The 13,980-nt window shown below is 48.1% G+C and overlaps 4 protein-coding genes across 4 annotated transcripts; 2 read left to right on the top strand and 2 right to left on the bottom strand.

The window, feature by feature from the left end:
- Window positions 1-716: 716 nt before the first annotated feature.
- Window positions 717-2,999, bottom strand: BDV38DRAFT_160859 (uncharacterized protein). The gene is made up of 5 exons (XM_032051782.1): window positions 2,539-2,999; window positions 2,048-2,485; window positions 1,193-1,988; window positions 877-1,129; window positions 717-810 (listed from the first exon to the last, which is right to left on the bottom strand). The coding sequence occupies exons 1-5, from the start codon at window positions 2,879-2,881 to the stop codon at window positions 799-801; spliced, it is 1,842 nt and encodes a 613-aa protein (XP_031910583.1). The 5' UTR covers window positions 2,882-2,999; the 3' UTR covers window positions 717-798.
- Window positions 3,000-6,015: 3,016 nt separating this feature from the next.
- On the top strand, window positions 6,016-7,786 carry BDV38DRAFT_285804 (putative MFS sugar transporter; the record flags this gene model as incomplete). Its single annotated transcript, XM_032060558.1, has 5 exons — window positions 6,016-6,056; window positions 6,112-6,452; window positions 6,516-6,759; window positions 6,804-7,333; window positions 7,386-7,786. 5 exons carry the CDS (start codon window positions 6,016-6,018, stop codon window positions 7,784-7,786), a joined length of 1,557 nt encoding a protein of 518 aa, XP_031910582.1.
- A 936-nt stretch (window positions 7,787-8,722) lies between these two features.
- On the bottom strand, window positions 8,723-10,011 carry BDV38DRAFT_273532 (uncharacterized protein; the record flags this gene model as incomplete). Its single annotated transcript, XM_032057688.1, has 7 exons — window positions 8,723-9,164; window positions 9,225-9,323; window positions 9,382-9,456; window positions 9,505-9,559; window positions 9,624-9,729; window positions 9,789-9,823; window positions 9,882-10,011. The coding sequence occupies 7 exons, from the start codon at window positions 10,009-10,011 to the stop codon at window positions 8,723-8,725; spliced, it is 942 nt and encodes a 313-aa protein (XP_031910581.1).
- A 2,018-nt stretch (window positions 10,012-12,029) lies between these two features.
- On the top strand, window positions 12,030-13,859 carry BDV38DRAFT_295335 (tyrosinase family protein; the record flags this gene model as incomplete). The annotated part of the gene is made up of 3 exons (XM_032062688.1): window positions 12,030-12,915; window positions 12,974-13,059; window positions 13,130-13,859. The coding sequence occupies exons 1-3, from the start codon at window positions 12,505-12,507 to the stop codon at window positions 13,857-13,859; spliced, it is 1,227 nt and encodes a 408-aa protein (XP_031910580.1). The 5' UTR covers window positions 12,030-12,504.
- Between the last annotated feature and the right edge of the window lie 121 nt (window positions 13,860-13,980).

The following is a 13,980-nucleotide window of genomic DNA, read 5'->3' as shown; positions in this document are numbered from 1 at the left end:
CGAACCACGCGTTGAATGGATTTCAAAATACAGTAAAATTATTAAAAACGGCAATGCATGATAACACAATCTGCATGCGTTTTGAAACGGGTATACAAAGCATCTGATTCAATAATCGCCTGCGATCTCCAAAAATATAATTCACGGTTCTGGGCCGGCGCGGCAATAAAAAAGCACGGACTAAAATGGTTATGGCAATGGCTTTCAATCATCTGTCATTTCGGAGTCTTTGATCTTTCTATGTACCTTTTTTCTTCTCTCCTAATGCCTCTGCTTCTGGAAGTCCTGGAGCGGGCAATGCATGTATTTGTATAACTCATACTGATTCCTTTTCTTTTTCCTTTCGCTGATGTCGTTTGTTACTTACTTTGGTCGACATATGTTTCTAGATAATGGAACGTGAATGATTCTAGAGGTATGGTCGTAAATAATACTGAATTGACCTCCAAGAAGTGCGAAAGCTGAGGGTTGCACCAAGCGAGCAAATAGCTAAAAAGCACAATAAAAAGCAGAATCAAGGGAAAGACGTTCGAAAGAAATTCGTACGAAAGGCCATGCCAGACCTGGGGTATCAACCGAGCGTACCAAAGAAATTCCATCAAGGTAAACAAGACGAGAAAGATAAAGGATGACATGGGTGAATCATGAATCCAGGTGTATGTACATAGTGTAATCTTGAGGGGTAAAATGATAATAACAACCAAAAGTGAGCTCAAAAAGGCCCATAGTAGATAGTACCTCGAGCAAAGATATCGATAGGATATATTCGAAGAATATTAAAGAGATCTGGATGAGGCACTATCCAAGCGTCTGTATAGATATCAGCATATGTCCTATGGAGAGGGTGAAGGTAAGATTTTGAAAAAGTGAACATACCACGGATTCTCGAGCCGTTCTGAGGTTGATATGGAAATCTCGCCAGAGCTTCTTTATCTCGCCTTCGTAAACCATCAAGCCGACGGCTTCAGCGGCCTTTTTAGCCTTTTTCTTCTGGCTCCAGTGGCTCCGCCTCAACACTTCCTTGTCGGTCATGTAGCCCATTCGTTCAAGGTGGTCTACTACCCATTCATTAAGGTGAAAGCGCCAGTGGATGAGGGTATGGGCCATGGTAGCTCTGTTTTTGCAATGTCTAGGAGGTTATGTGTCAGCTCTGTTGGAGGGGATGTTAGAGAGTCAATAGTATCAGACGTACCTTCCTAGCAAAAATCGGGTGTTCTCATCGGGGAGAACATGTCCATCTCGATCCCGTTCTTGTCCATCTTCTTCGGCGTCACTTGACTCGTCTGACAACGGCTCAAACGTCTCCAATGAGTATGCTTTTCCATGCAGCTTCATGTCAGAGGAGGCCGGATGGCCGGATCGATTGCAGGCATCGCAAGGGTGATTCTCTAGCGTTGGATATCCGGTAACTTCCATGCGAGGCCTTGCCATGAGGGCGCTGCGGAAGCTGGCGTTCCATACGGAGGAAATTAACTGCGATCCAGTCCGGCCTTTTACTTCATCTTCTAATTTTGAAAATGCGACTTGGTAGACTGGGCTAGAGCGGTCAAAGGCTGGATTAAGCTGATTGAATACCATCCATTCCACTGCGTCTTGGAAGTAATCTTTCAGTTGCTTGTATGCATGACGGGAGAATTCGAATGGCATATCTGGTAGACTGCTCGGCGCACCGAGGGTCCCATCTTCTAGAACGAAATCATCTTCATAACGATCAAGATCTTCATCGCTTGCTACAGAGGATTCAACGTCACTATTCTCTTTTTGTTGACGAAAACGAGGCGGTGGGATAGTGCTTTCGCCCTCACTTTCATTTCCGTCGTCGTCGTCGCTTCCACCCTCGCTCTCTGATGCGCTTTGTGGAGACCCTGATCTCTCGTCATCGGTTTCTTTCTCACCAGCTCTCCGCCGACGTAACGCTTCTAGGTGTTGTTGTCTTTGAGCTCGCGCAGAATTGGCTAGTCTTCCTCTGGTTCGTGTTTCCTTCACCACTAGTGAGGGTGTCAATAAGTAAGAAACAAGATGCCGGGTCCAAGATATGCAGACCTACCTGAGTCTTGAAGATCTTGAAGGTCCTCCCTTAGATCTAGCTCGTCTTGATCCAAGCTTTGTTCTGGTGTCTTCGGTGGCTGAGCATCGATGGCACTCCTTCGTTTTCTTGCCGGGGTTGAAATAGGCCCTTCATCAGAATCATCACCATCCAGCACAATCGTAGGCTGCTGTGCGGGGCCACGTCGTAGTTTCCGTCGAGGACGAGAGATTATATCGTCGGCATCACTATCGTTGGATTTCGCAGAAGGCGAAGGAGTTTGGGATGGGGAATGTGCGGTATCGGACGGGGTCTGGGGTCTCTTCCGCTTCAGAACTCGTGCCTCCCTTACTTTTCGAGCACTGGTAGGAGCTTCTTCTTCGCCATCGCTTTCACTCTCTCGATGGACAGGCATCTTGGTCTCCGAAGTAGAAGGCTGTGGTAGTTCATCTGTGGATTCTCCATGGAGTCAGGGTAAAATACCACCACAATTTAAAACTCAAGTTACTTACCTTCGCCCTTTTTCTTGTCCTTTTTCCTCTTTTGCTCCTGCCTATCCTTCTTCTTCTTCTTTTTCGTAGGGGTAGACTTTTTAGAAGTTTCTGCCTTCAATATGGAGCCTTGCTGGTCCGCTAAGGACTTCTTCACGGACGGAACTGGTGACATGCTTTTCCTTGATGGCCCGCTTGGTTGGGACCGAGTACTACGGATAGTAGGCATTGACGGATGCCCATAGCGCAAAGTAGCTTTGCGGTCACTCTTCTCGTCAGCATCCTCGGCAGAATCTTGCGACAGGGCTATCGGAGCAAAAGAAAGTCGCGTCTGCTTTGCTCTTTTACCATAAGTGCGGGGCATCAGTGATGACGCAACAGGTGAATAACACCGGATCTGTTTAGGGTCTGTATGTAATCAAGGTATCAGGATAAGTATAAGGGTGTAGTCGAGCGGATCTTGAAAAGGAGGAGTTAGAGGCGAATGAATGAAGACATTCGATCGAGCAGTCTGGTGATCTTTCAAGCGCGGTAGACCGCGTCGCTTTGTCACGAGAGCACGTGATCTCATGTTGCCCAAATTGGGTAGTTGTGGTAGAGACTCAGATTCATCTCACTTGAGGCTTTTATTTCTTAGAGAATTAGTAGAGAAATCTGAAATTTTGGAGAGAATGTGGGATGATTAATGAGGGGCATCTCAATTGCTTGTATCACGTTGGCGGTTGACGTTTGATACAACCTAACCCATCCATACTTATTCGCTTCACTTATGAGTGAGTAGACACTCACTGTGCTCAGTATTACTATTTATCAACTGGGCACAATCCCACCCTTTTGTTTTCCTTTGGGGGCTGTACATAGCTTCACGGAGAGCTCTTAAGTTAATAGTCACTTTCTGCACCACATCTTGGGTGACGGAGCAAATATACTCTATGAATGTTCTTTCTAGAATACACATATAAACTGAGGCTTGTGGCTTCAAAACCATCGTAATACAAGGTAGTACCTGATATCATATCTGAAGGCCAGGCTGCACTTTCTCCATCTAGATTATGGGAACTACTCTGAAGCGTAGCTTCCTAATTCCTCGTTGCGAACCGAAAGTTGAAACTACGGCTTCCTCTGTTCCGTATCATGACCCCAGTCATTAAGCTTCAAACAAAGATTCATAGAAGTACTCGCTCTATTTTAGTAGTACTGTTACTCATTAAAACTGCATCCTGCTGTCATGTATTGCCAACAACGCTTCTTTGCATTTCTATATGCATTATTGGATCTGACAACCATTAGGTCCAGCCCAGGTCCTTACTTGGACATGGGTAATCGAGAGAATATGCTATTCTGTATCGAATGCATTCCCACTACGTTGACTAATGCCACATCTATCGACGTATACCAACTGGACGGGTTGAGTTGTGCAATGTCTCTCAGTTGTACGTTGGCGTTGGAGTCGGCACCGGTCCTTTTGGTGAACTTGAGTGGCATAGCTTATCCAAAGCCTCAGGTTAACTCACCTCTCAGTGTGACACTCGTGCTGCCAGTCCTTCAAGTGAGATTAGCAAGCTCACAACGATGTGTTAACAGCTTGGAAAAGTCCATTTTTCCCATGGACTCAGACAAGCCAGATCACAGTCCCGTACAGCAAAGTTACCATTCATCACCTGGGCTGGTACGGGATGATAACACCCACAAATCTCTATCAATGCAAGGTGCTTTGCAACAGATACATGCGAGTCGGACCCGGGTTAGTGAGCCATATCTGGCCGCTAGACTAGAAAGTACCACTCAAGTATATGTCGGAAGTCTTGAAAGTTGCTTAATATACATTCGAGACCGGATCATACAGATATTTACGGTCAACGCCACCTTGGACGATCCTTATACAAAGAGGGAAGTCTGGAAAAGGTCCATTCGACAAAGATTGCATAATTTGAGGTTGAACTCTCAGGACAGAATTTGCCGAGGGTACGACTTGGAGAAGCTTTGTACCTCAAGCAGCATGTCTACAGCAGAAAAGGATGCTTGCGCTGCGTGTTACCCCCGAAAGAACCTGAGGCTAATAAGAGATCGATGCAATGTACACAGAGCTGGATCGTACCAAGTCCTTTATCGGGCTTGCATCCTGTTGGGACTTTTTGCAATGGTAGCTGTTCTTCTGTACGTGGTGCGTTCCTACAGGCGCTCGCGCAGAAGACGAAAATCTAGGAATTTAGCAGCTGAGTCATTTTTGTCTTCGGATCTGTTGCACATGGCGAGAACGACATCGGTATCTACATCCTCGTATAATGGGATAGATCTGCGGACAGAACATAACCTTGCTATGGGTGACAAACAGAACTCCGGAGCAAATCTCTCCATGACAGAGAGGAGGCTCAGACGTCTTGGTCTCTTTAATAGAGAGCCTCGTAAGGGAGTACGGGATGTTTTTGATCTGGAGTCGCATGGGTGCATCCATGAGGGGAGCGGGATACTGAAGGAGATGGTTCCTGTATTACCTCGGGCCTCAAATGCAAGTCTTCGAAGACATTTTGCGACCAGGAATATGAAGCAAACGCCCAGAGGACCTAGTGATGAAGATAATAAGACTGACAGTGGATAGGGTATGGACAATGCCACCAAACCTTCACGGCACATGGAGGCGTATTTTCAGTTTATGTACTTACCTTACTTAAATTAGTCAGGCAGTGTGGATGGCGAGATCAAAAAGTCGGTAGGATCAGTGCATTAAATTAGTACTAAGTATTGTCTGTCATCAGGCATGGATATTAGGCTGAATGGAAGAAATTATAGTGGTCTCATTCATGTGACCTCCTTGTGGCTTCCCTTCTTCGGCCATGTGAATCCAGATCCACCTTCTAGCATTTCATACTTTTCCCTGTCTCCTCTTTACCATTCATTCCTTTCCCTTTTACTAGTATCCCGGTTTTATTTAATCATCATGGGCCCCACCCCCAGCTTCAATTGGTGGATTCCTTCAATCTCACTCCTAGCCCGGCCTCGTTGCCGCTGATTCGTGGAATCGGTTTGACGGATGTCTTTCGATGGCCGAGAATTTCCTCGAATCTCAACCCCGGATTTCCCCAGACTCCCCCGTCTCATTCTAGTGATGCCCCGACACCTCGCTTCATTCGACTTTTCCCCGGATACCCCACCACTTAGATGTCTGGGTGTTCCTTATCAATACTGGGTCAGGATGCTAGTGCCGCCGGGAAGGATTGGTCGAGCTCGCTTGGCTCTTAACGTGGCTAGAGGGCTGCAGCTATCACGGTTGTGTCCCGTGGTTCTTATACGAATATCGTTCTTCTCGTGGTTTCTTTCTGCCTTGTCGTTCTTTCTATCAACTGCGAGTGTGGCAGTGGACGAATTCCCAGTTGACCCCTTTTCTCTCATAGGAGGTTCCCTACTATCTCCCCATAGATATCAGTTGGCTGCTGGGAACAAGTAACTCTTGCGCCTGTCATAGTCTGATATTATAACTGAAGCTGCAACGCAGCAATCATGGCGTTCAAATTCATGGGCTCTACAAGAGCCTATAACTGGTTCGTACATATCAGTCGCAATCTTCAATTTTGATACTTACTTGGGAGACCTTAGGTATATTTCCTGCGTCGCAGCAGCATGCATGGTTCTTTATGGATATGATGCATCGGTATACAACTCCGTACAAGGCTCGAAAAACTGGGTCGTCTATTTCAATGACCCGGATGACAACATGATCGGAGCTATCAATACGGCTTATACTGTGGGTGCCATCTTTGGTGGTTTCTTCTTGGGAGGGCCTACAGCAGACTTTCTTGGCCGTAAATTTGGAATGGCAATTGGTTGTGTCATGGTGATCGCTTCCACGTTCATGCAGACTTTTGCCCCTCGTGGTAACATTGCATGCTTCCTTGCCGGGCGATGCATAATTGGTATCGGTCAAGGCATTGCTCTGAGTAAGTCGCCTTGCTCTACCTATGGCTTAACTAAATTCGAAGACTGACTTCTCGAACGTACAGCTGCGGGCCCAATCTACATTGGCGAGCTCGCCCCTGCAGAAATTCGTGGGAAAATCATGACCTTCTGGCAAATGTTCTACTCGGTTGGTTCCTTTATATGTTTCTGGGTGAACTACGGGTGCACAGAACACAAGGAGAACCTAGGTGAATGGGACTGGAAGATGGTTGTTATCTTCCAACTCTTAGTTCCTTGCTTAATTCTAGCACTTATGCCAACTATTCCAGGCTCTCCACGATGGCAAGTGTCACGAAGCCGATAGAATTGTCTGTCTACTAACCATTTATCAGGTACATCCAACGGAGCAATGACGTTGAGAAAGCCCGTAAGGCTCTCCAAAAAGTTCGCGAACCACATGAGGTTGAGGAAGAACTCCTAAAAATCCGCGAAGCTATTGAGTACGAAAAAGAGGCCATCTCTGGAAGCTACTCAGCGCTGTGGAAAGACAAGTCTCTCCGCAAGCGTATGGCTCTCGCTCTGGTCATTAATGCCGGCCAGCAGATCACTGGACAAGGCACGCTGAACACATACTCTACCAAGATCTACCAGAAGGTGTTTCCCAACGCTGGTCAGATTGCTCTCATTAATGCTCTCAATGCGACCTTCGGAATTATTTTCACGCTCAACGCTGTTTGGATTATTGATAGATTTGGGCGCAAATTTCTTCTGATTGTTGGTGGCATCGGTATGGGAATCTGCATGATCATCGTTGCAGCGGTCGAGACCGAAACGCCATCAATAGGTGATCCCGGCTCAGACGTCAAGAGCACGCCCGTCGGCATATCAATCGTATTCTTACTCTTCCTATTCATCTTCTTTTGTATGTCCCCGTGAAACCCAGATGACCCTCCCAACCGTTAACAGTGTTTTAGACAAACCTTCTTGGGGAGCTACCGTGTGGATTTGGACTTCTGAGATTTTCTCGATGAATGTCAGAGCACAAGCAGTCGGAATGGCATCACAGACACAGAACGTAGCCAATGCCATCGTCCAACAGTTCTTCCCAACTTTCCTCAACAACTGCGGGTTCTACGCCTTTTACATGTTCGCCGGTATTAACTTCCTCTTGTCGGTGTTTGTGTTCTTCTTTATCCCCGAGACCAAACAGGTTCCTTTGGAAGAGATCGATGCTCTTTTCGGTGGCGCCAACCACGTCACACACGGCGAAGAGCTTGTGGCGGGTGAGAAGCAACTGCAGGTGATGCAGTCGAACACGGGTCATGAAAAGGCTGAAGCAGTCACGATTGAGAATGCCCCCACACGGCAGCACTGATGTCTGGCTATAGTATGTATGTAAGCATATGAATCTTCCATTCTGTGCTTGCATGGGGTCTTAACGTCTCTTTGAGCAGTCAATACTGGGAGGGGTTAGTCCAGCTACTTTTCCTTAGAGTCCTATAGTGTGCTAAATCCAGAAGGATGTTAGCATCAAAGTTAATGTATTTAAAGCGATGTACTCGTAGTAAACAATCTTGTGGAACGGCTCCATAATTCAATTCCATCCTCGAATGCAGGCGTGGGGAAATATGGGGAAGCCTTAGGGACTGTTCCTTTTTTTTTTCCCTTCTCCTTTTCGCCTTTTTCGCCTCTCTATACGAGAACAAACTTACGAGTCTTGCTCGTTAATTTCATTCTCAGCCTACTATAGTTCAGTGTTCTATAAACTCTTTGATCGATCTCGAGTGCATCAGCGTAAGTTCGAGGTATCTCCATACGTATGTCCACCAGACATCTATATAAGCATGCTAAGCTTACAGATTCCCTCTTGGCGAAGTTTATCCTAGGATCTGCTTGATGGCATGTTTGCATGCTTCACTAAGTGGGTAGATCCACGTTATGTTACCTAAAACCAGCTTGGCATAATGTAGTAGGAAACTTCAAACCAAGGAGAGGATTCACTGCCAATGTAATTTTTTTTTTAAAAAAAAAAAAGAATTCCATACTGTCTCTCAACCTGGTGCAGTCATTTGCACCATATTCATCCCTATTATATTGATGCTAAATCCGTAAATGCATGCAAATAGTCATCTTTTTAGATTTAGTCCTTACATTACTAATATCCTTCATATAAAAAAGACTACACAAATAGCCCCCAATACCGAACCAAAAGACTCCAAGCCCCCAATCTAATATAGAATAATATAATTAACCCCAAGTCATGAACTTCGTCAGATGGAACCCCAACCCCGATGACAAATAACCTAAATCCCTAAACCATACCATCGTGCCCAAAATGCGCCGACTTCTTCCCGCGTGCGGAATTTCGCGCCTCCGAGGTATGCGATACCATTACCTCCGTGGTGCACATGATACCCTCCGGACCTGTGGGTGACAGGATATACTCTTCGCTGGAGTTGCTGCTGTCGTTTCCGGGGTAGGTGGTGGTTGTGGCTGTGGTTGTGGTCGCAAAGTGTCGGGACGGTGGGAGCTTTTGATCTGCCTCGACTTCGATGCGGCTTCGAGGTGCGCTGTGGAGGGTTTGGGATTGGCCTTGGCGGGAGCGGGAGAGGGAGCGGAGGCGGTATTGTTTGCTGCCGTAGGTGTTGTAGGGGCGGGTCTTTGAGTGGGAGCCGTAGCTGCCGAGGACTTGCTTGAAGAGGGGTTTTAGGGTAGGGAGACTGCCGGCGATTATACCCATGTTGGATTCCACGCTTGAATGGCGTATGTGTTAGTTGCGCGAAGAATGGTACAGGGTAGGTGGTTCTACGTACACGACCCAGATTGTAAGTGTAGAGTAGTCCCAGAGGAAATCCCCTGTGCGGCCGTAGTTGGGCAGGACTGAGAGTTTGACAAATGCGGCGGCACAGGCACTGGATGAGGCTATGTTAATTTGGTTCGATTTGGAGACCAAAGGGGATAAAGACTTACAAGATTCCTAATCCCAGAATACAGACCAGCGAGGCTTTGACCCGGCGATTCACTTGAAGGTGCCTGTTATGGGCCCTAGAGTTAGCGTCTGGCATTTAGTTACTGAAACCCATCATGACACACCTTAACATGAAGGCCGGGAGAATGGCGAAGATAAGATCCGTCAAGATATTCAGCGCTGTTATCGTTAGGCAATGTGACATTGAACCAAGTATGAAATTCCAATCAGGTCACGTTCGTACCAGTATTGGTATAGCTCAGCTCCAACAATTGCGTGGGGGTAAAGCATCTCGACTTCACCGACATGTCCCAGATACTCCGGATATCTTTACATTGGAAAACGAGGGTCTGTATGCGGGTTAGACATTTACACTATCCGACCCCGACCAAGGGCACCAGGCACGTACCAAGAAGCAAATTGTTGTATAGAGGAGCATGAGCACTGCAAACATTTATGCTGGTTAGAATAACCCCATGACCAGTAAGAAGCATTATCCTACCAATTACAACCCAAATGAAGATCTTGTAGCCCTTTCGCGGGGCAAAGCGCAAGAGGAACAGCCCAATAGAGATCTTTACGAGACCGATCGCCCACATGTAGATCCCTTGCGTGGCGAAGTTCAAATGCATGGCCGTGGTGGCCGTGTCCTTGGCATATGCTGTATGTCGCCCTGCGCCATAGATAACCTCAGGTATTATAATAGCCCATCCAGCGAGAGACTAAAAGTGAAGACGTCAGAATTGATGATGCGACGAAAGTGCTCTTGCATCTTACCAGCATCATGGTTAATATCATGGTATAGTCCTAGATGCTGGTCAGCTTAATAAAGTAGTCCTAGGGCTGGAGAGATCGCTTACATCGAGGCCAACATTTCGAATGATAAACAATCGAACGTACATTCGCGCCAGCACCGTGAGAAATGCGAACACAGTCGTGATTGTCGTGGCCGCAAGGATTCGAGGCCCTTGATTCTCATCCGGCAAGCCAGCGCCTCCAGGATGGGCGCTGTCGGACATAACAGCGTATCGCGCGGGCACTCCTATCACCGAGGGATCATCGAAAAAGCGGTCCTGAAGACTGGACACAAGGTCGGCGAAGACGGACATCGATCGAGCTTTTAGCATAAACTTGTCTCCACGAAGATGAAGATCGCCAGAGACTGTCGCACAAACTCACAGACGTTTGCATGTCGAATTGGAAACTCAAAGTTGAGCGATGGATAAAATGAGAAGTCAAAAAACGTGGCTCGGCCTGTGCTCGATTCGAGAGTATCTCCGAAGCTTCCATGACAAAGTCTAGAGTCCACCCAGTTCATGGTTGACCATTAGTTTACCAACTAACAGGAACAGCCTATTCCTGGCCAAGTCCGGTTCATCTGTCTCAAACCGTCTTCGTTCCTGGTTTTCCGTTTGTCATCTCGGCTAAGTCTTGAGTATTAGCATCGCTGTATCGGGTCGAGAGAAGGGCCCGACTGATTCACGGTTTCAGGCCCCTGCACAGTCGATATACTCTGGTCGAAACCTGACCAATGAGATAGGCACTGTTTATAGTAAACTCGTACTTAGTGATACTAAGGAAGGACTAGGGCAAATGGGTCAATTCCGGAATGGCCGCCAGGTGGGTGGGTCATCGAATGATGGTGCCATCCGCACGCCAGGCCACAGTCCAAGTGGGTAGCCCAGACTATTGGGAATTTGGGATTCCTGAATCCTCAGCGCTGTCGACCAGCGCCACGAGGGGGCATTCTCGTATACGTAGTGGTGATGTCTGGTCTCTCTAGGAGTTGCTCTCATATTGCAGACTACCGTAATCTCCGGCAGTGGAGCGTATCTCGGCTCCTAACTTGTGGACGGCACTCCAGTTAGGGCCAGTGTACAAGTTACCGACATCTTCCACGAGTTGATTAAAGTTCTGACTGGGGGACTGCATGACCAAGCAATCGAGTCCCCGCCCAAAAGTAGGGAAGAATCAATGCTATCCATGCACTGAGTGAAACAGTTGCAACACAATCGATATAACGGTTATGCTGATCCCTTCCAATCGTGAAGGCATTCGATCATGTTTTGTTCGCTGAGCGATCTTCAGGGCACGATCGGCGGGGAGCAGCAAACTTGGATCACAAGTTGACCCAACAAATGGGGGCGTGGTAACTGCGGTTAGGTCAAGACTCAACCGTGATTTCTGAAAGACGGAAGATTATTTGAGAATTCGGGTGATTTGGGAGATTTGAAAGATCCACCGGGTCACGGAGTCCCGAACCCTAATTGTCCCTTCGAAGTTTTTGAACTTGGACCCTCCGAGGATATTTTCACTTACGTACATCAAATTGCCATATGCATTAATGCATTGCATTACGGTATAAAGATCATTTCTCCCTCTCTCTCTATACGGCGCCTCATGCGACTACATCCATCTGCTAAGAAAAAGGACTATTGTTAGAGAGAGAAGACGTCTAACCCCATCAGGACATACATACTGAGTACTACTCTCAATGCCGAGGTCCAACTCTCACCCATATTTCTGAGTCTTCCCAGGGCTCCACTTAGCCGTCCTCTCTAAATTAGTACAATGCACCCTTGCGTTGACCGTTGCAGCGAATAGAGATTGCTCTTGCAGTCGTATTCTGGAATGGATCCACTCGCCGGAAGTGGAGTCAAGTCCAAGTCCAGCCAGCATCGCCATCGATGGTTTTATTATTTTAACTTTCATGGACTATCAATGCCTTTTCCCATCAGGCTGCAGAGCAGCTAATGGTCCTGACTAATCTTTTCCTGAACCAGTCGCTTCGCCCCGACAGGAAATCAGGGCTTTTATCCTTTTTTTGCCGGTCATCCGAAAGCTAGCTGCAGCAATGGGCCTTCTTCGGAGCTGAACCACCACTCAGGGTGAACGAAATCAATATCAAGAAGTGGTACGATAGCTGGATGCATGCTTAGCTCCGGAATTTCGACACTTTGCATGTTAATTCGTGCATCTGTGCGTCTCTAGAACTCTCGCGGCATCGTCGATAGCGCCCCCAACTCGGCAGTGACCGAAACCTTTATATTGACTATCTTTCCCGAATCCGTTCCGTTTCTGGCAGTCCTCTTTCTCAACCCATCTTCACCCTCAAGAGTCTCAATATGGTCGCTCTTCAGGTTCTCAGTCTGGGCTTGCTGGCTTCGCAGGCCTTGGCCTTCCCTGCCGCCTCTCAGCAGGCTGCTACAGCTACCCTGCCCACCACGGCGTCCAGCTCAACTGCGGTCGCCTCGTCCCAACTCGACCAGCTGGCCGACTTTGCGTACAACGTCACCACTGACAACGTCGCCGGCGGCTCTGAGAGCAAGCGTGGGGGCTGTACCTTGCAGAATCTCCGCATCCGCCGTGACTGGAGGACCTTCTCGAAGACCCAGAAGAAGGACTACATCAACTCCGTCCTGTGCCTTCAGAAGCTGCCTTCGCGCACACCAGCTCACCTGGCCCCGGGTGCCAGAACTCGTTACGATGACTTTGTGGCCACCCACATCAACCAGACCCAGATCATTCACTACACGGTATGTCACCAAAGAAGCGGTCTTCTATAAGATGACATAGAGATTGACCATGACATAGGGTACCTTCTTGGCTTGGCATCGCTACTTCATCTATGAGTTTGAGCAGGCGCTACGTGATGAGTGCAGCTACACTGGTGATTATCCGTAAGTCAAGCCCAAACCTACTCTTTCTAAGGTATCAACGCACAAAACTAACCCTTCTTCTCAAATCCAGTTACTGGAACTGGGGTGCCGACGCCGCCAACATGGAGAAGTCCCAGGTCTTCGATGGCAGCGAGACCTCGATGTCCGGCAACGGCGAGTATATCCCCAACCAGGAGGATATCAAGCTGTACCTAGGCAACTACCCAGCCGTCGATCTGCCCCCCGGTAGCGGCGGCGGCTGCGTCACCAGCGGTCCTTTCAAGGACTACAAGCTGAACCTGGGCCCGGCCGCCCTGTCCCTGCCCGGCGGAAACATGACCGCAGCAGCCAACCCTCTCACCTACAACCCTCGCTGCCTAAAGCGCTCCCTCACCACTGAGATCCTGCAGCGATACAACACCTTCCCCAAGATCGTCGAGCTCATCCTCGATAACGACGACATCTGGGACTTCCAGATGACCATGCAGGGCGTTCCCGGTAGCGGCTCCATCGGCGTTCACGGTGGCGGCCATTACTCCATGGGCGGCGACCCCGGCCGCGACGTCTACGTGAGCCCCGGAGACGTCGCCTTCTGGCATCACCACGGCATGATCGACCGCGTGTGGTGGATCTGGCAGAACTTGGACCTCCAGAAGCGCCAGAACGCCATCTCTGGTACCGGTACCTTCATGAACAACCCTGCCTCGCCTAACACCACCCTGGACACCGTTATTGATATTGGTCATGCCAATGGCGGCCCCATCGCGATGCGCGATCTCATGAGCACCACTGCTGGTCCTTTCTGCTACGTGTATGTGTAGAATGGAGACCCATCCTATGCTACCGTTCTGTTTTCGTCGACAAAAGCTTTCTCGTAAAATAGACCGTCGCATATATACATCATAAGACACATATGATTAGTATAATGATAGACCCGATCAA

The sequence above is a fragment of the Aspergillus pseudotamarii genome, assembly GCF_009193445.1.
Source record: "Aspergillus pseudotamarii strain CBS 117625 unplaced genomic scaffold BDV38scaffold_53, whole genome shotgun sequence".
NCBI classification, from domain to species: Eukaryota; Fungi; Ascomycota; class Eurotiomycetes; order Eurotiales; family Aspergillaceae; genus Aspergillus; species Aspergillus pseudotamarii.
The sequence above is the reverse complement of the archived record's forward strand: the minus strand, read 5'-3'. Positions and strand labels throughout refer to the sequence as shown.

Bases quoted from the DNA above. Each gene is read 5' to 3' on its own strand.
- BDV38DRAFT_160859 (XM_032051782.1), bottom strand. From the start codon at position 2,881: ATGCCCCGCACTTATGGTAAAAGAGCAAAGCAGACGCGACTTTCTTTT. The intron at 2,486-2,538 runs GTAAGTAACTTG...GACTCCATGGAG, and splicing joins GGACAAGAAAAAGGGCGAAG to AATCCACAGATGAACTACCA. The intron at 1,130-1,192 runs GTACGTCTGATA...ATAACCTCCTAG, and splicing joins ACCCGATTTTTGCTAGGAAG to ACATTGCAAAAACAGAGCTA.